This window comes from Cyanistes caeruleus, chromosome 7 (genome assembly GCF_971803275.1).
Source record: "Cyanistes caeruleus chromosome 7, bCyaCae1.hap1.1, whole genome shotgun sequence".
Taxonomy (NCBI): Eukaryota; Metazoa; Chordata; class Aves; order Passeriformes; family Paridae; genus Cyanistes; species Cyanistes caeruleus.
This window is the reverse complement of record NC_141707.1, coordinates 5,828,809-5,848,029: the sequence shown is the minus strand read 5'-3', so window position 1 is coordinate 5,848,029 and position 19,221 is coordinate 5,828,809. Positions and strand designations below refer to the sequence as shown.

The window sequence follows — 19,221 nt, the reverse complement described above, 5'->3', positions numbered from 1 at the left end:
GGCTCCAAGGATAATCCTCATCCTCTTGTGGTCATCCACAGAGAGGGAAATTGGCCAAACAGCAGCTTTTCCCCTAAGGGAAAGGGCTCTCTATCCATGGATGGAGCCCTGTCCCTCTCCACACCTCCCATCTGCTCTCCCTCCTGCCTTCCCCAGCCCTTTCCCCCCACAGCCCCAGTTGCCCTCAGCCTCCTGGGACTTGCTGAGGGGGTGGCTATGACTAATCTGGAGACACCCTGCCACCATCCCGCTGGGCTCAGCAAAGCCCTCCCTTCCCAAGTAAGAAATGCTTTCTGGGGTAAGACATGGTTGTGGCCAAACCGGTTTCCTGACCAAGCAAATAGGCCAAAACTGGCCGGAATGGGGGGTAGCCAAAGCTGCTCTGGTTCCAGTGTGTGCAGTGGGAAACTCTCAGCTCGTTTCTGGTTGCTGTGATGATTCATGTGCGCTCTTGGGGGAAGAATCCTGTGTTTTTTCAAAGTTCTGGCTTTACCCCATTTCTTGCTGGTTTAAGGAAAAAAGAATCAGTATTTGTGGTTGGATAATTATGGTGCTTATATAGTGATGCTTCTGGGGCACAAATACCCTGTTTGAGAGGTTTGTAGAGAGATCCCTCCAGACTAAGGCTGCTGCAGGGAGCTGGAGGATTCCTCCAAGGTCATGTAAAATTGCAGTGGCACAGGAGAGACTCAACTCCCCATCTCCCTGGCACCATCCCTTCAGACAGAGCTCAGGGAAACAGGCTTTTCATCCCCAAACTTTGTCTTTACAGAGAGGCTGGCCATGACCTGTTCTGTGACAATGTTTAAGACAGGAGTGCAGGACTGTGTGCTTGCTGCCTCCACACCATCGTTCATTCATTTCCTTTCCAGTTTCCAGCACCCTCCCCAGTCCCCTTTCTGGTTTTTCAAACATCTCTACTATTTTCCATTCAAACTCAGTAACTTTCCCTGATTTCAGGGTGAGCTAAACCAGCCCCTGCTTTATTCCCACATGTCAAGGAGGGGAAAAAAAAAAAATCAAAAAAAAAATCCCCAAACGTTCCTCTTCTGCTTTTGCTACGTGCCTGTCCAGGAACAGGAGGGAACATTTTATTCCTTCCATCAGTACAAACTGTGGTAACTGCAGAGCCTTGCCAGCCTTGGATTGTGTTCCCCGTTGGATTTCCAGCAGAGGGGTGAGCCTGCCCTGTGCTGGGCGTGCACGGCGCCGGGTGGCATTGCGTGCCTGCTCCCCGCCGTGAATCACAGCCAGCCTTACCCCTCCGCATGCCCATCACTTTTTCCACCTTTTTAAGTGATCTGTGTTCCACATTAAGGAGCCGATTTGTTTGGGTGGAGACGCTCCAGGAGGCTCCGGTTACTATACATAAAGAGTCATTGATCTTTCAGGGAGTTTCCTTTTTTTTTTTTTTTTTAGCAAATACTCCCTTTCCTCTTATTAATGACTCTATTTTGGTCTGAGTCTTTGGATGGAGAAAACAAGCAGATTTTAGGCCAACACAGCATGCTTAGAAGGACAGAAATGAATATGTGATTCATTTTAAATCCTAGCACCCAGGGAACTTACCTGGGTAGGATATGGAAGCACCATAATTCTATTGCTTTGCTGAACACTGGTTTTCAAGAATCAGAGCTCCAGTGGCTTGCTAAAGCAAGGAGATTTTTTTTTCCCCACCCTTTCAGGCTTTTTAAAATTTTTTTTTTATTAATGTTCAGGTCTGCCTTTGTAGGAATAAATGTTTTCAGGAGCAATCCTCAACCCCACAAGCCTCACCTTCCCTGTAGCACTCGGCAGCAACGTTTATGCTTCAAAAGAGCTGAGACAAATCTTAATGTCTGCACTTGGAGCCATGAATAAACCCAGGATCTGTCCTATTCAGCTCATCCTGAGTCCCTAGAACTAGCTTTGCTCCTCCCTAGGGCTGTGGAACCAGGGGGAATTCAGCGTTCTGTGATGAAGACGTGGCCAGGCATGGGACGCTTTTGTCCCTTGAAAAGGTGACCAAGATTTTTTCAGATAGAAAAATCACGGCATTCAGCCTCAAAATCATGCCGGGAGTGGCTTTTGGCTAACATTTTCCCCAGCTCAGGGAAATTTAAGGGGAAATTCATCCAGGCGGGAGAGGAGCGTGCCTCACCTCCAGAGGGCAATCTGCAGCTCGCTGGCTCCACATCAGGATTTTGGGAGCTGGTTCTCCCAGCTGCTCACTCCACAGCCATGACTGCAATCATACCCCACTGCTGGGGATGCAAATAGCTGTTCTGGGTGCCTGGTGTCCACTTCCAAGCCACGGGCAGGGCTTACAGCTGCTGCCCCCCATGGCTGTGGATACAGCAGAGAACAGCCAAGCTGAGGGAATTTGAGGCTGAGCAGTTTGGTTGGGAAACAGGGGGATGATGGACAAGGGAAAATCCCCACCAAGCAAAAGCAGGTGAAGGCAGAAGCCTCTTTGTTTTGACTGTGACATCCCCATGAGACAGACTCCTGGAGGGGCCTAGAGGATGCTCACAGAATCCTGCACCAGCTATGGGATGAAGCTTTGCTCTCCCTGTCCCCCTTTTGGAAAAGCTGTTTTGACCCAGCTGCAAATCCACCTCTTTCTCCCATGAGAAAGCATGATCCACCCCATATGCACAAAGGAATTTACGGGCTGCAATTGCTTCTCAGGTTTATAGTCAATGTCTTTTTTGTGGGTGCTGCATGGCTAGGCAGGAAAACTGGACCAGATGTCCTGTGGTGTGGGGCAGTGAGGCATCCCAAAGGTCCCTGAGCATCCCAGCTGGGAAAGCTGCACAAGGTCAAGCCCAAATACAGGCCACTTGTCCCCAGAAAATGTGCCAGTCATGGCTCTGCCTACCATGCTTGCCATGTTCTACTTCTTCCCAGGGGCTGCTGGGCTTTTCAGGAGGAATGTGTCACAGGAACGGGGAGATTATGTGAACAAATGCCATAAATACAATCATAAAATGGTTTGGGTTGGAAGGGACATAAAAACCATTTTGTTCCAGCCCCCTTCAACACTTCCAGGGATCCAGGGGCAGCCACAGCTTCTCTGGGCACCCTGTGCCAGGGCCTCATCACCCTCAGAGGGAAGAATTTCTTCCCATTATTCCCATCTATTTTATTTTAACTACACTCTAGTGCAAAAAAAAGCACCCCAACACACACAAGCAAACAACTGCTTAGAAAGTGAATTTGAAACATCTACTCAAAGGAATTAAAAAAAAAATAGAAAATAAAATGTCAAATTTTATGCACATAGAGAAGTATGCAATATATGCAAAAAATAGCTGCTGGGGAAAATATTTAAGGAAATCACTTCATTGTGTCAGGGGTAGAAATGATTGCTTTTTTGAGAGCAGTATTAGGAACAGATGTATTTCTTCTGATGAAATGCTGTAATATTAAGAGGTCGGCACATGCTATATAAACTCTAGACAGACATAAAACTTTCAGATTATTGAAGGCTACAGGAGTTAATCTTTTAGCACATGAATCATGAAGAAATTGGCTCCCCAGGTTTTGTGCTAACTTAATTCAGGAAAACTCTTTCCTTTCCTGAAGGCACTCGGCAGTCAGGTTTTTCAGAATATTTTTCCAGCTTGAGGTGGATACAGCAAAAGCTTCACCAGAGCTTTCACCCCACAGGACTGCAAGGAACTTTCGATATAAAAATTTAAATAAATCCACAACTAAATTGCCTTGTTGAAAATACATTATTGAAAACCCAACAATGCCAGAGAATAAAGCTGCAAAACAAATCCTTACCACAACCAAGTATTAAAATGATTTCACATCTCTGGTTTTGTCATCCATCCCCTGCAAGCTGGTGCCACCTCCAGCTTCTGTGACCGGTGGTAATTTGGGACACAAAGCAAGAACACATTGAGCAACGGAAATTACTTGTTGTGCCTCACTGAGGCAAGCCAAGTAATAAAAATCACATTATTCACAGTCTTAAACTCACTTTTCTCACTGAGCCAGAGACTTTGCTCAGTCAAGACAGAGCTGAGTAGAGTTTTGGGTGGACTCCCCCATCCAAGGAAAGAAAAATAAATAATTACCCTCACCCACTCAAGCCCCACTACATGACCTTCACAAAAAAAGTTGCTGTCCTTGCTGCATCATCTTCTTCTCAAGGGCCATCCCCTACAGGAAAATCATCTCCTTTGCCCACCCCTTTCTGGAAGCACTGAACTCTTCCTCATTAGCTAATGAGTGCCATGGAGAGGGGGATATAAGAGAAAACCCTGCTCAGGAGCAGCTCTTCTTCAAGGATCTTCTTTTCCTTAAGTCAATCTCTAAGAGAAATCCATCACCTCTTCCTGCAAGGCTTTGCTGCCTTTTTCCTTCTGATGACTAATCCTGGCCCCCATTATTTTAGGATGGTTTTGTGTGATGCTAGGACTCATCTCTTGTTGATGGACAAGTCCCTCTGCTTGTACAGAATGATAAATACCATGATGAAAGTCACAGAAAAAGCTGGAAATAGATCTGGAGGCCTCCTAAGAGATAAAATGGGGAATGTGGTGAAATGGGCTGCCCAGGGAGTGGTGGAGTCTCCGTTCCTGGAGGTGTCCAAGGAACTCCTGGATGTGGCACTCAGTGCTCTGGGCTGGGTGACAATGTGGGAATCGGTCCCCAGGCTGGACTCGATCTTGGAGGTCTTTTCCCACCTAAGAAATTCTGTGACTCTGGAAAATCTCAGCTTCTCACTGCTGAGGGAGATCATGGGTGATCCTGTGGGCAGGGGAGATTCCATAGCCTCAGGGAGTTTCACTTTTCCCTTTGGCTGTAAACAGGCTCTGAGCAGCTGCTCGATGTTAAAACCGAAAAAGCCCCAAAATGTTTGCTTCAGTCCTGTCACTTTTTAGCCAGCAAGACATCAATTTTCACTGGTTTGTCTTGATGCTCTGCTCTTCCCCAGCTGTTGTGTCTGAAGAGGGATTGACTGCCAGCATCTAATAAACAGGATGATAACATAACTTCCTGCATTTTGGGAAAGAAATATGAGCAGTTTTTACAGCACACATTAATTTAATGGGCTGTTTTCCTTAGCATGCATTTTATTTCATATTTTTAATTCATTGCTAGCAGCCTTTTCCTTCTGTGGCATCCCACCCTTAAGGAGAAGTGGGTTCCCAAGGTTTGTAGATGCTCATGGTTGAAGGAAAAGGCAAAAGTGAGAGGGCAGGCAAAAACTTACAAAAACAAAACTTTTATTAACAAATTACACACTTTGCGTGGAATTTGGTGTGCTGCTGATCTCCCTGATCTCAGCATAAGCACGTGGCAGTGGCTTTTGGATAAAGGAGAGAGTGAAAGGGAAGAGGGAGATGGATTAAAGAGGGAAAGAAAGCAAGGGAGAAAGAGAGATCACCATTCCTGACTCCAGCACTGATCTAGCTGATGTGATATCCAGGGGCACAGATGCACCTGGGCTTCATGGATGTAACATTTATAGCTGCATTTTCCCTGCCCTGGAGAAAAATCTCTCACTTTCTATGCAAATTAGTTAACAAGTTTTTCCTAGACCTTTCTTGAAATGGGTCAAGGGGCTCTGGAGATCTTCCTGCTTCTCAACATCATCCCTGTGCTTTGCTTATCTCCCCTAGCCGGAATAAGGAGGTTTGTCCCATAAAATGCTGCCCTATCTCCATGTGGCCTTTTCTCCAGCCACATCCTGTTCTTTCCCAGAGTGGGTCACTGCCAGCAATCCTTGGCTGTTATGACCAGCAATCCTTGGTTGGCTCCACAACTATGAGGATTTAAGACATGCACATATTGAATCAGAGAACCATGGAATATCCTGAGCTGTAAGAAAGCCACAAGGATCATAAAAATCCAACTCCTGGCCCTACACAGGACACCCCAACAATCCCACCCTCTGCCTGAGAGTGTTGTCCAGCACTTTAAGCTCTTCCAGGCTTCTATACAATCCCAATGGATGCTGCAAGCAAATCCCACTCAAGAGCTTGCAGCTCTTCCATAAATTTCTTCCCAGAGGAAAGACTCTCCCATGGGACTGGGTGGATAGTTGTCATGAGCTCGGTGCTTTTTGCAGAACTCAGCTCTGGGACCTACAGACCTTTCTGTATTTTTGTGCTCAGGGGACAAACCCTCCCCATGTATCATTTGGGTGAAACTATTTTTTCTGGGAGCAAGATGTCCATCAGGGATGGACATCTCCAACTGAGCAGGTTTTCTCCTGCTGGAGGCACTGGGAGGTTTGGCTTGCACTGGAATGGATGGATGGATGGATGCCAGCTCACAAAGGTGATGGTTTAATCTCTGTAGGAATGACAATGATATCTCTGGGTTGCAGCAGCTGCCTCTATGAATTGAGGGGTTGCTGATAAATGGGAAGACTTTGCCATGTCTTGATTAACATGTACTAGCTGCTGGTGCTGGGGGCCTGTTCACTGTCTCTCAGCCTGGTATTATCATTATCATTTATCATTATTATTATCATTATCATTATCATGATTATATGTTGGGGGAAAGGCAGAGGAGAGCTTTTGCCAGACTCATGCTATAGGATGTTCATAAATTCCATCAGGAGCCCAGGAAAGACCAAATGCTGCAAATCTCTCCTCCCAAGAAGAAAGACCAGACCCCAACCCAGCTTTGACACATAGGGAGCCAGAGGAATTGTTAGGATCACATTGGACTCCAGGAAAGCAGGTGGAAGTTGTCCCCTCCTTTCCATGGAACTGCCCTCTAATATCCCTGAGAAGTGTCTCTTCAGCAGAAGTGGGATTAGCTCCTTATGTCCAGATTTTCCCGTATTCCCAACTCTTGGTTCTGTTTCCAGCCATGCCAGCAATGACCATCCATGTAATTACCACACTTTTCCTCAAAAATAAGATATTCTTTCACTTAGCCCTCTTAGGCTCTTGTATTGGTCACAACTGTCTGGATTGATGGAATTGGCAAGGATGGCAATAAGAAAATTGAATCACTTTTTCTTTTTTTTTTTTTTTCCCCCTTTTATGATGACCTGGTTAACATTTTGATGTACTGGAGTCACTTTTGGCTGATTTGAGTAATTGAACCCCCTTTGGGGAATGAAAGGTATTAAATCACTGTGTTCCCTTTTGGGAGGATATTTTCCCAGTTAAGCAAGACTTGCTGGTTTCTGCTCTGTAGGCTTGGAAATGAAGATTAAATAATAAATTGGTCATCTCTATGGCAACAGAAGCACAGCCTTCATGGTGGAGACGTTGTTTCAGAAGGCTTGCCAGGTGGATCACAGATAAGAAACTTGCTTAAATTATATTTTTGGCTCCAGCAGATAAAATATTATTCTTGGTGCCTTTTCAAAATATGATCAACCAGTGCAGGCTATTCCACAACCCAGGCTCTGAGCTCGGGAGAGTCCGAGGGCTTTTTGCCGTGCAGCCAGATCATGTGGCTCACTTGGGTCTAGAGTGCTTGAATTTCCACTTGTATATCTGGGACAGCTGAAAAGGTGAGCTGAGGCAAAGGAGGATGTTCAGGGCAATTATTGTGGTGTTTGGAAGAAATAAAGTGAGGAAAGGCAACAGCAAGAGGAAGTATGTTGGCAAAGATGTATCAGCTGGTCAGCCATGGATGGAGAGGGCATGTGGGAGGCCACTGTGTATTTTGCATTTTCATATATATTATGTATTGCCTGGGACAGCACAGACAAAAAAAAAATAATGTAATTCCACAGAGGTGATTAAAAGTCAATTATGTGAATTGGCACTCTGCCCAGTAGCAAAGAATTTTTTTTTTCCTGTCAAATTGCCACAAAAGTCTTGTAAACCCACATGGCTTGGCTTTCCTACCTTGTGCCTCATCTGTTCCTGGTCAGCACTGGCGCTGTTTCTCACTCTTCCTGTTTTCCTCCCTTAGGTCTCACATCAGGTGCTTTGAACCAAAGAGAATAAAAGGAAAACTCATAAAAGAGTAAAATGAGGAAACATCGACATTTGCCCCTCGTGGCAATGTTTTGCCTCCTGCTCTCGGGCTTTGGCTCGGTTGGTGCTCAGCAGCAAGCAGGTAAGCCCGGGCTACTCCACCTGATTTTGGCCCTGTACAACCACTCATTGGTGCTGTTTGGTGTTTAACGTGCATGTCCGTGGGATGTTGTGGGTGGATGACTTTCTGCTCCTCAGCTTCCACCTTGCTGAGGGTCCCTGGGACCCAGACCTTGGCTGACACTCGTGGTGCCTCCCCAAGCATGACACTGGCTGGTACCGTGCTGTGGAAGATGCTCTGTAGGGCACCAGGGTGTGGGACCTGCGCTCAGGGTGGTCCTGAGAGGGTCTTCTCCTGGGCAGAGCTGTTCTTCACTCCCTGCATGTGTAAGAGGGCTTTTAGCAGTGAGAAGAGCACTGCCACTGACCTGCAGAAAAGTTGTTTAAGGAGGTGGTGCTGGCGCCTTTGGGACTGGAGCTGGTGTCACCAAGCAGGGGTTAACAGCAGGAAAAACACAGAAAACGTATGCCACACCTAAGCTGCTTAAACCAAGCTGTCCTTCCATCCTTGAGCACCACCATGGAGCCAGCAAAAACCATTCAAGAGACAAGGGCAGCTAGAAACTGAATAAGTCTGAATTCACAGGTGAAGCTGCTGGTATCTCTGTCTGGCTCAGGGCTGATGTCCAAACCTATGGGCGAGGTGCAGGAGGGCAGAAGCACCTCGGCTCCCCCTCTCTGGGCAGGGCAGGTCGCACACTGTCCCCCAGCACCTGCTGTGCCAGGGTTCTGGTGGCTGCGTGGCTGTTCTCAAGCGCTTCTCATTTTGCTGCTGGCAATCAGGGGAAGCTGAGCTTCACTTTCACCATGCCAAGGAGGCTGTTGGTTGTTTGGGTGAGGAGGAGGAGGAGGAAACATGCTTGTGCTGACCGATAGAAAATCCTAAACCTCCATCTGTTCTTTTAAAGCTGTCAAAACCGTTGCCGTGGCTGATATAATATTTCTAGTGGATTCCTCCTGGAGCGTTGGGAAGGAACACTTCCAACTCGTTCGAGAGTTTCTGTATGATGTTGTAAAAGCTTTAGATGTGGGAGGAAATGATTTTCGCTTTGCCCTGGTCCAGTTCAGCGGAAACCCCCACACAGAGTTCCAGTTAAATACCTACCCCTCCACCCAGGACATCCTGTCCCATATTGCCAACATGACTTACGTGGGGGGAGGCACCGAGCCTGCAAAAGGATTAGAGTACCTAATCGAGAAGCACCTCACTAAAGCTGCTGGAAGCAGAGCCAGTGAAGGCGTGCCCCAGGTTATTGTAGTGCTAACAGATGGACAGCCCCGGGATGATGTGGCTGTGCCCTCATCTCTCCTTAACTCGGCCCGTGTAAACCTGTTTGCGGTCGGCGTTCAGGACGCGGTGGAAGGGGAGTTACAGGAAGTAGCGAGCGGACCCCTCGATACGCACCGCTTCAACCTAGAGAATTTTACCACTCTCCACGGAATAGTTGGAGACTTAGTGGCGAGTGTCCGCTCCTCCATGACTCCAGAAAAGGCTGGAGCCAAAGGACTGGTTAAAGACATCACAGGTAATGGCTGACTGGTGGTATCTGCTGGCGCTGTGCTGTTCGGTGCTGCCACTCTGTAGGGACGAGACTGAGATGGATGTTCAGAAGTTTAAAAACAAAGGTTTGAGGCGTGTGGCCCCGTCTTTGCAGCTGCTGAGGTGCTGTTGTTTGCAGGCTTAGCCAGGGTTGCCAGGAGTCAGGGCAGGAATCCTTGAATGGGCAGTGGCACCTTGTGGCCATCCTTTGGCACATATGGCATGGAAATTCAAGCATAGGGAGCTCTGCAGAGTTAGTAAATTGCCCTGTCCTGTTCAGTCCCAAGGTGGGGAAACAGGGGATGAACACACCACACCTGATGGTGAAATCCTGACTGACAATCCTCTGGAGACTGAGAAGGTAGCTGCTGGTTGTGGGGACACCATGATCGATGTCCCTTTAGAACCAGGTTGGGGGACAGGGAGATACACAGTGTGTTGTTCCAGAAAGTCACATTCTTGTGCAGTGTGCCATTCTTGTCACAGTCACGGCTGAAGAATGATGGGTGGGGAATTTCTCTGCTGAAAGTCCACCCCTGAGCTGTCCCTTAACCTCTCTCCTCATGCACCTGGAGAAGGTGTGTGGTTGGAGAGTCTTCTCTGCAAGCCCATGGCTTCCACCTGCTGGAGCGCTGGATCCTTCCCAAAGGTGAAACCTCCCACACTGGCTTCAGCGGACCTGCACTGACTGCAACACAGGGCCCAGTATTCCCCAGAAAGGAAAACAAACCAGTCTTCCTCCGTCCCTTCTCTGTTTATGAAATTCCAGCATGGCAAGAGCCTTCTGAGCAGCTTTGTTGTTTTTCAAAACAGCAGTCCTGGGGATCAAACCTTTATTTTTATTCCTGAGACTCCATCTGAAGGTCAAGAGCTTGTGGGGCGACGTAAGGCCACGGCAGCGCGATGAGGCAGTGTGACATTAATCCCCCTGTGTTGTCTTGCCTGATTAACCCTCACGCCAGTCCCACTGGGTGCTCTCCATCACTGCATGACACAGAGCAACACCAAAAGGCCATGCTCATGTGTGTTTTTTGTCGTGCAAAGCGCTTGACAGGGCAAATATCCAGGTCACAGGAAAGCCACAGGGGAGTAGCTGCCCCACAGATATAACAAAAGGCTCACCAACGCTAAGGAAATGACACCAATATATCTGGAAAATTAATGTTACACCCAACATTTTTATATAATAAAATATAATGTTTTCCCTGTTGAAATCAACTGGGGAATTGGTCTTTGGAAGCTGGCTGTCCTCCTCTGGGCCATGCCAGCAGGTAACCCTACTGCATGGAAACATCTGGAATCACAGACATTCCTTTAAAAGTTTTGAAGCCAAATTCCTACTTTGTGTGTATTATGCATTTCCAAGTTTCTTTCTGCTTAAAGGTATTTTTTGCAAGCATTTCCTTCCCATCCTTATAATACGAATTTAAGTTAATCCTACTACTGCAGTGTTGCCCCTGTGTGACTTGCATATACAGAGTGTTGTTAAACATGGGAAAAGATGTTACAGGTCCTAAACCTTGGATGATACCAGTGTGCAAATCATGGTACAAATAACACAAGAGTTTAAAAAGTCCATTTTTCAGCTGATAACTACATGTGGCATTAAAATGTATGGAAGTGCCATGGATGCTATGCTAGAAATGAGCCCTAATATGAAATGGAGGTGTAGAAAAGCCCCAGTCCTGTAGTGGTTCCAGTACAGAGAGCCAAAACTGTTGGTCTGTGGCAGTCCCTGGAGCTGACTCACGTAAGTAGAACAGTCAGCCCTGAGTTTGCCCTGAAGTATTTGTTAAATATGAGCTGTCTGTCTCATCTGATCCTCCTTGCTTAGTTGTGTAACCAGCATGCTTTTATTTGTTCTCCACACCAGCTTGTTCCATAAATGTGCACTGAAGTAAAAGGTTTTTTTACAGTGATGACAAATTATCCAACGTGTCTGTTTTATATCTATTTTCTCTTCATTGGAAGCAACCCATTAGTGCCAGGAGTCTTGTTCCTTCAAAAAAAATATCCAGGATATCTAAAGCATCTCTGGGTAAAGGCAGATTTCCCTCTCACTTTTATGATGAAGTGGAACTTTGTCCCAGCTAAACATGGCTCAGTAAAACCAAGCCTAAACACCCCTAAATTTTGCCTCGATGGAAAAAAAAATCCCCTGGAGTTCCTTGAAATTCTGAACCCTGGTGATTTCCTCTGAGCCAACACTGGCCATTAAGTTGGTCCAGGGGAGTGATGGTGACTTGGAGACATTCTCCTTTGTCACTGGAATTACAGCATCATTTGAATCTCCTTGTTTATGAAAACGTGTACTAGAAAAACAACTAAATCAGCAATAAATAAATCAATCATTTACTGGCAGTAACAGCAAAGACCTCAGGTTTATTCCTGGCCTTGCTTAACCACATGCCAACTTTGCTGATGGTTTCAACTTTGGCTTTCAAAAGTCGAGAGCTGACTGAGAGAGATTTACAAACGTTGCTTGTCATTCATTTGCAAGTAGAATGAAATCTGAGTTCTTAACAAGAGTGGAGAGTAATAGCATGGAAACATCCGAGCATGCTTTGGGGTTTTCTCCCCTCTTCTTTTTTGCATGCATGCAGCTCTTGGTGATGTTGATGGTAAAATTAGTTGAGCAAAAGGAATAAGAGCAGCCACCAGGGCATTTTGGGTCTGCTTTGGTAAGTCTCACAGCAAAAATACACCCTCTCAGCACCACGTTGATGCCATGTGCAAGCTCTGTTTGGTGTGTGTATATTCTCAGCAAATACTTGTGATCATCTGGGTATGGTCACAACAACTAGAGTTGGATAATTATGTCATGACTGATTTCATCACCCTTTTTTAACCTGATTCTGCATTCCTTGATTGAATATCCAGAATCCCTATGAAAAATACAGATCAGACCCCTCTGGTATCAACCCATCTTTGGGCAAAATATTTAAAGTGACATGATTATTGCATGGCCTGGGTTGAAAACGGTGTGGGTCAGCTTGCTAGACAGATAACTTCAGGTGGATGATGGCAGCTGGTCAAAGAGCTACAGTCCAAGGAAATTAACTAAATCCTTTTCAGTTGATTCTAGAAAATGTCTTTGAAATACTTTTTCATGGTGGGAGAAGCCCATATATTCAGCCTCTGTGTTTAACCAGCAAAAGAGCAGCATCATGACAGAGAAGCTGAAACTTTCCCCACATCCAATAAATGTTGGCTATTTTCCTCCCAAAAAATAGAAGGTAGCAATGATAAAAACCTCCTCACCCTCTACCTTCAGCGTGAATTGCCACCAAAGTCCACCATTTTCTTTTGCCTCTGTCTAAATATTTGGACAGTGCTGGCCACTGATGAAATGTATCTAGATTTCCAAAAACTGTATTTTGCCAAGGTTTCTCCTTGCATGCCAGTAATGCTGACCCCCATGTTACTACAGCCACTGTCTCATGTTGTGTCCACTCAAGCCCTCCCTTGATGGGTTGTGGATGCTACTGGGAAGGACCTGAGACCTCATATTCAATCAGAATGCAGAACTAAGAGGCAAAGTCACCTCCTCAGTGATCACATTGTTTTGTTTCCTCATTTTTATGTTTCTCACTGGTTTTCCAAGAAACATGACAGAACACTGTTACAACTGCATGTAATCACCCATTTTAATGCTTTCACCTTTTGCATTTCTTTTTTTTAAAGCTCAAGAGTCCGCTGACCTTATTTTCCTTATTGACGGATCAAACAACATCGGAGGTGTCAATTTTCCAGCCATACGCGATTTCCTTGTAAATTTGATTGAAACCCTCAGAGTTGGAGCTCAGCAGATACACATTGGGGTGGTGCAGTATAGTGATCAACCCAGAACCGAGTTCGCTTTGAACAGCTACTCCACAAAAGCGGATGTCCTGGATGCCGTGAAGGCACTCGGCTTCCGCGGGGGCGAGGAAGCGAACACCGGTGCGGCACTGGAGTTTGTGGTGGAGAACCTCTTCACCCAGGCGGGAGGCAGCAGGATAGAGGAAGGAGTGCCTCAGATTTTAGTGCTGATAAGTGGTGGAGAGTCTAGTGATGATATCCGAGAGGGCTTGTTAGCGGTGAAGCAAGCTGGTATATTTTCGTTTAGCATTGGGGTCCTGAATGCTGACAGTGCAGAGCTGCAGCAGATTGCTACTGATGGAAGCTTCGCCTATACTGCCCTGGATATCCATAACCTTGATGCTCTTCAAGAATTATTACTGCCCAACATTGTTGGAGTGGCCCAAAGACTCATTTTGTTAGCGGCCCCAACCATTGTGACTGAAGGTATGTATGCCTTTCTAGACCCTTGCATTTCGGTGAATCGATGAATGATTGAGCTTTTGCACGCTTTATGAGCATATTTAAAGCTTTAAGTATTTTTAATTATTTTTTTTTTCCCCAATTAATCTCTCTGGTCTGGTTATGGAGAAGTGATGTTTCTCTGCAGAAACTCATTGGTCCAGTGGGTTATCTCTCAAAAACTATGAGGTCTTGTTGCAATAATTGGCGTGACATGGGGTGTTTTAAAAGACAGGAGCAGCGTGTAAAAAAAAAGGGTATAATAAAAAAAAATCTCATATAATCCTTATTGAGATATCTAAGCATCCTGGTAGTAAGCACTGCCAGTTGTAAAAATATTTATGCCATGTAAGCTTACATTATATGTCAGTTGGAAGTGTCATGACCATAAAATGTGGCTGAGGAAGGTAACAGGAATGTTAAATGGATCCCTATGTACCAGAGCTGAAATTATCTGCTTGCTAAAACAGTAAAATTCCACAGCTCTGGGCTGCCCTTGTAAAAGGGTGACACTCCTGTGTTGTTGAACTAAAAAACTGAACAGTCCTTAGTTCCTCTGAAGTGAAATCCCTACCCTTGATCCATCAGCTGAGAAAGTTGCCATGGGAATTAAAAATGCAGGTGTTAATATTCCACTTAGGTCACTTTGTGACCCAGAAGTCCCACTGACATTATTTCTGGACTAGCATCCAGTGCAGTCCAGATGCTCTGGTGTGGTAGAATAAAGAATATCTGGATTTATGGGGCAAATATGTGATTTAGGAAAGACGTAATATGTCATATTGCAGAGGAGCTGCTGCACTTAATTAACAGATGCTTAATGCAAACAGCACTTTTGGGATCCCGTTGTCAGTCTGGAGTTCTGTACACACTGTTCCTCATGGTGTATGTTGACATATAAAACTGCATTCCAGATGTCTTTGCTGATCCATGCCTAAACATGATTGCTATCCTGTGGCTCAAATCAAAGGGAGGAATTTGCCTTAAAGATCATTTTATGACCTTGCCTTCATTATTCCAGGAAAAAAACATTAAGAACTTTTCCTTGTAGCACCCTACAAGAACCATATTTAGCCAAATAATATGAAGTCAAGATGTGGAGCTAAAATGTGTATGCTGGGATCCGTGCAACTCAGTGGAAAATCTCTCTTTCCTCCTGTCTGATTCTTAACAGTATGAATGGCAAGATTAAAAAAAATTGGTACATTTTGTATCATCTGCACTTGCATATTTCTCATTTAAAGTGCCAGCTCATTCGTGGAAGGTGCTAAGTCAGCCCGTACAGTTACATACAGCTGGATATGCTAGATGGGGAAGTAGATTATTTTCAAATAATAATTAGATCTTTAGGGAATTTCCTACCCCTGGCACCCATGGGAATCAATTTTGACTAGTTTCCTTGATTCACATCAATTGGAAGGCTTCAGAGTGAAGCAGTGTGGGAGACGCTGAAGACCAAAAGGGATGCCAAACCCCCTGAGGTGCCATGTGCTGCTATGAAATACTGAAGTCACTTCACTTTAGCTCACCAGCTGTTCATCCTGGGATGAAGGGGTGTTCCAAAGTGGTTTTCTGCTCCTTCATCTCCTGGGGGAACCTGGATGATGAAGTTAGATGAGGTGCTCCACCAGACAACTGACATGGCAACGAGGGTGGAACGATTCAGGCCTGGGTTCAGCACTGACCCCCTCCAACATTCCCAACTTTGAGAGTCAAAGATAAAATTCTTTGATCCCAAGTCCTCTGAAATTCTTGGGAGACTTGCCATCAGCTTTAAAGGGCTTTGGATTAAACCCCGTGAGATGTGCACAGCCCTGCTTAAAGGCTTTTGCATTAATTGTGTCCATGCAAACCATAACCGTGGGTTGTTTCTTCCTGTGTGTTTTGGGTTTGGTTCTTGCATTCCTCTGGGGAAAAATACTGCAGGATTTGAAAGCTACAACAGGAATGAGAAGCAGAGGGAACTCTTCCTTCCCAGCCTCCCTCATCTTTCCAAAGCCCCTTTGATGTTTCCCCCAAAAGTCAAAAGTTTCCAGGCTCTCCTCTTTTGGGTTTCTAGCTGCTGACAAGCTAAGGATGTGCTTTGGACATTTCTCCTGGGTCCTACAAAGCAGCGATGTCAGTTCTTGCTATCCATTTGGAAAGTTTCCTGCTTTCAGCCCTCTCCTCCTTGGAGAAACTGAGGAGGAAAAAAAACCTGGCTGGAGGAATGAACGCTGGAAATCACGGCTCTGGAAAAGGGATCATTTACACAAATGCTCGTTGCTTTGTGCGTAGCTCTGTTCTGACAGCCTGGGCAGCCAATTGCAGGCCACTGGCAGCTTACTCAAGGTTTTGGCTTGAGGAGGGCACCACCGCGCTTGCTTTGTGCACATCCTCATCATTCCCTGCCTGGCAGCACCACAGCAGGCAATTTTAAACTTCCATTTTTTACAACTGGTCCTTAATGACATTCTTTCCAGCACGACTCCATGAGAGGCATTTGCAAAGGTTCACAGTTGCTGATGTAGGCAGGTCTTCCAGGGTCTGAGGGCAGGGGGACAGCCGAGTCACAGATGTCATCCCCAGCTCCAAGTCACCCCTTGAGCAGCCCAGTCTCATGGCACTCCCCCGTAGTGAGAAACCTGACGGCACCCAGCCTTTGGGAGCACCACAGTCCATGGCCAGCTGGTGTCCGGCCAAGGACGACTGCAGCCAAAGTTTTGTTCTTTGTTGAAGTCCAAAGTAAACAGCCTCCAGACAGAGGAGCCCTGATGGGCTGGGGGCTGCTCTTCTCCATCCAGGCAGGGCAAGGCAGTGTTTGCTACTGCTTACCCTGAGGGTGTGAGATCCCCATGGGACCGGGTGTCCTCTCCACCCAGGATGTGCGCTGGGTGTGGTAGCAAGCCTGGAAGGTGATGGACCTGCCTCCTTGAATCCTGGCCCCATCTCAGGAGTTCTTAGGTGGGTGGGTGATTTAAGGATGCCCCAAGTCCAACATAACACAATTATCCATAGTGCTCCAGCGTAATTGGAAGCAACACAAAGTTTCCTTTCTCATGTCGATGGCATGAAATCAAGGAGGTGATGATGTGAGAGGATTTGTCTAAAAGATGGTAATAAAATTAGACACCATGATAATCATGTATAATGCTGTTATCACAATCATACTGGTCTTGTTAATATTCACCTTTTAAAATAATATATTTTCTCTATTAAATATCATGATGCTTTGGTTCCTATGCCACACAGTAGGGTTCTTTTCCTCCCTAGCTATCTTTCTTCAAACTTAGCCAGGGCACTGGATAATTGTGCCCTTTCTATGTCCTGTGTCATCATCAATAATAAAATTTCAGAAGTTAAAAGCCAGGGAACCTGTTTGTTAAAGACATTGCCACCAGAACATAATCCAGCTCATCCATGACTGAGCCAGCTGTGCCAAGAAAAAACATAACGTGTTTTTGTTAGTTACGGAGTAAGATTTAGGATGCAAAGACCCAAAATCCAGGTATGTTGGGTAGGTGGAGACTGTTATTTCCTTGTGTCATTGCTCCCAAGAAGCGAATACTTTTCATACCAAACCACCACCATTCAAGTGGTTCCTCTGCAGATAGAAGGAGCATCACCTGCTTATTTTATCTCATGTACCCCCAAGTGCCAAGACTTCTCCTTACTGCCTTTCATTCTTGCTTTGACATGTACATGTATTTTAATATTCAAGTGTGTAAAAATCACTGTTTTTGCAATTCTTCTTCAACTCTTTAGTGTTTTAGAAAGGGGAAACAGTCAGATTTATTATTAGTCCTCTGCTAGAACCTAAAAAAATAATTCTGTTTGTAAAGCAAGACCTTTCTAAAGGTGTTGAGAGTAACAGTCCTCCAAGCAAACAAGAGGTCCTGAACGTTGCTGAGCTGTTGACATAGAATTGATGCAGGGTGTTTTGGAGGCTAACATGATGTTCATGTGTTACTTGCAGTTATTGAAGTGAACAAGAAGGATATAGTCTTCCTGATAGATGGCTCAACTGCTTTGGGGGCTGCCCCCTTTAACGCAATTCGTGATTTCGTTGCCAAAATTGTCCAAAGGCTGGAGGTTGGACCCGACCTGATCCAAGTGGCTGTGGCACAGTATGCAGACACTGTGAAGCCAGAGTTTTATTTTAACACCCACCAGACCAGAAAGGATGTGATGGCCAATGTGAGGAAGATCAAGCTCATGGGTGGCACAACACTCAACACTGGCTCGGCACTGGACTTTGTGAGGAACAACTTCTTCACCAGTGCTGCCGGGTGCAGGATAGAGGAAGGGGTGCTCCCCATGCTGGTGCTCATCACTGGGGGTAAGTCCAGGGATGCCGTTGACCAAGCCGCGGCAGAGCTGAAAAGGAACCGGATCGTGACCCTCGCCATTGGGTCAAGGAACGCTGACCTGGCAGAGCTTCAAGAAGTTGCTCATGAACGAGATTTTGTGTTCAACCCGAACGACTTCCGCCTTCAGTTCATGCAAGCCATTCTTCCTGAAGTGCTGTCACCTATCCGGACACTCTCTGGAGGAGTGATTGTCCCAGAGGCACCTGCAGGTAATTAATGGCTTTTTTTTCTAATTAAGGAGGTGTGGTTTATAAGTTTGCCAATTCTTATTCTGTGACATGTAGAGATAATGGGGAAAACCACATCAAATGCATGTTCTAGCATGGTTTAATGTGAGTGCATAAACAGGTCAGTGAACTTGGTAGCGTGGTTGTTGTTACAGTTTTATTGTTCCTCCCTGGAGATTTTTGTCCTGTTCTGATTTTGTCACCAAGATTTAAAGGCCTGGATGTGGAAGATGTGTTTCGCTAGTTAGGTATCCAAATTGTTCAGTGGAGGCTTTTGCTCTTCTTAGGGTCTGTGTAGCCTATGAATGGGACACCTGTGAATGTTAAAGTCTCTTCCTCAGTTTGGGAATCATCCATAGTGGGTGTTTGCTCAGAAAAGTAGAGGTTTCCTTGGAGTGTAAAGAACACAAGTGAATTTGTTTGTGGAGGTGTTCAGAGCTGACATTGTTGGACTGAAACTCACCCTTTAAGAACATATTTAGTTTTCTTATTATTTACTCAGCTCAAGCCCTAAGAGGCATGTGATGATATTTCAGTGTGATTTTCATTTGATCTGTTTGGAAGATGATTCCAAGCTCCATGAAGCCAGTGGACACTTTTTAATTATCCTTGCCATTGACATCAGTAGACCTTGGAAGAAACCAACTGATAGGGTCATGTCTTTTGAGGAAGTTCCCCCTGTATTTCAAGAGATGTTCCAGGTGTATAGAGATTTTGTACGAATTTCTCAGTATTGCTTCATAATAGAGATGCTTGAAGTGAAATCCATGTTGCACTAGATCATATTTGAACCTTGT

General features: G+C 45.6%; 1 protein-coding gene across 2 annotated transcripts in view; it reads left to right on the top strand.

Moving 5' to 3' along the window:
- The window catches only part of COL6A3 (collagen type VI alpha 3 chain), a 67,791-nt gene that overhangs the window by 10,490 nt on the left and 38,080 nt on the right, over positions 1-19,221 (top strand). For both annotated transcript variants that reach the window (XM_086898098.1, XM_086898099.1), the window contains 4 exons: positions 7,882-8,028; positions 8,915-9,532; positions 13,231-13,833; positions 17,804-18,406. In XM_086898098.1, the coding sequence (XP_086754224.1) occupies positions 7,941-8,028; positions 8,915-9,532; positions 13,231-13,833; positions 17,804-18,406 (1,912 nt within the window). In that variant the 5' untranslated portion in view covers positions 7,882-7,940. The remainder of the gene's footprint in view (positions 1-7,881; positions 8,029-8,914; positions 9,533-13,230; positions 13,834-17,803; positions 18,407-19,221) is intronic.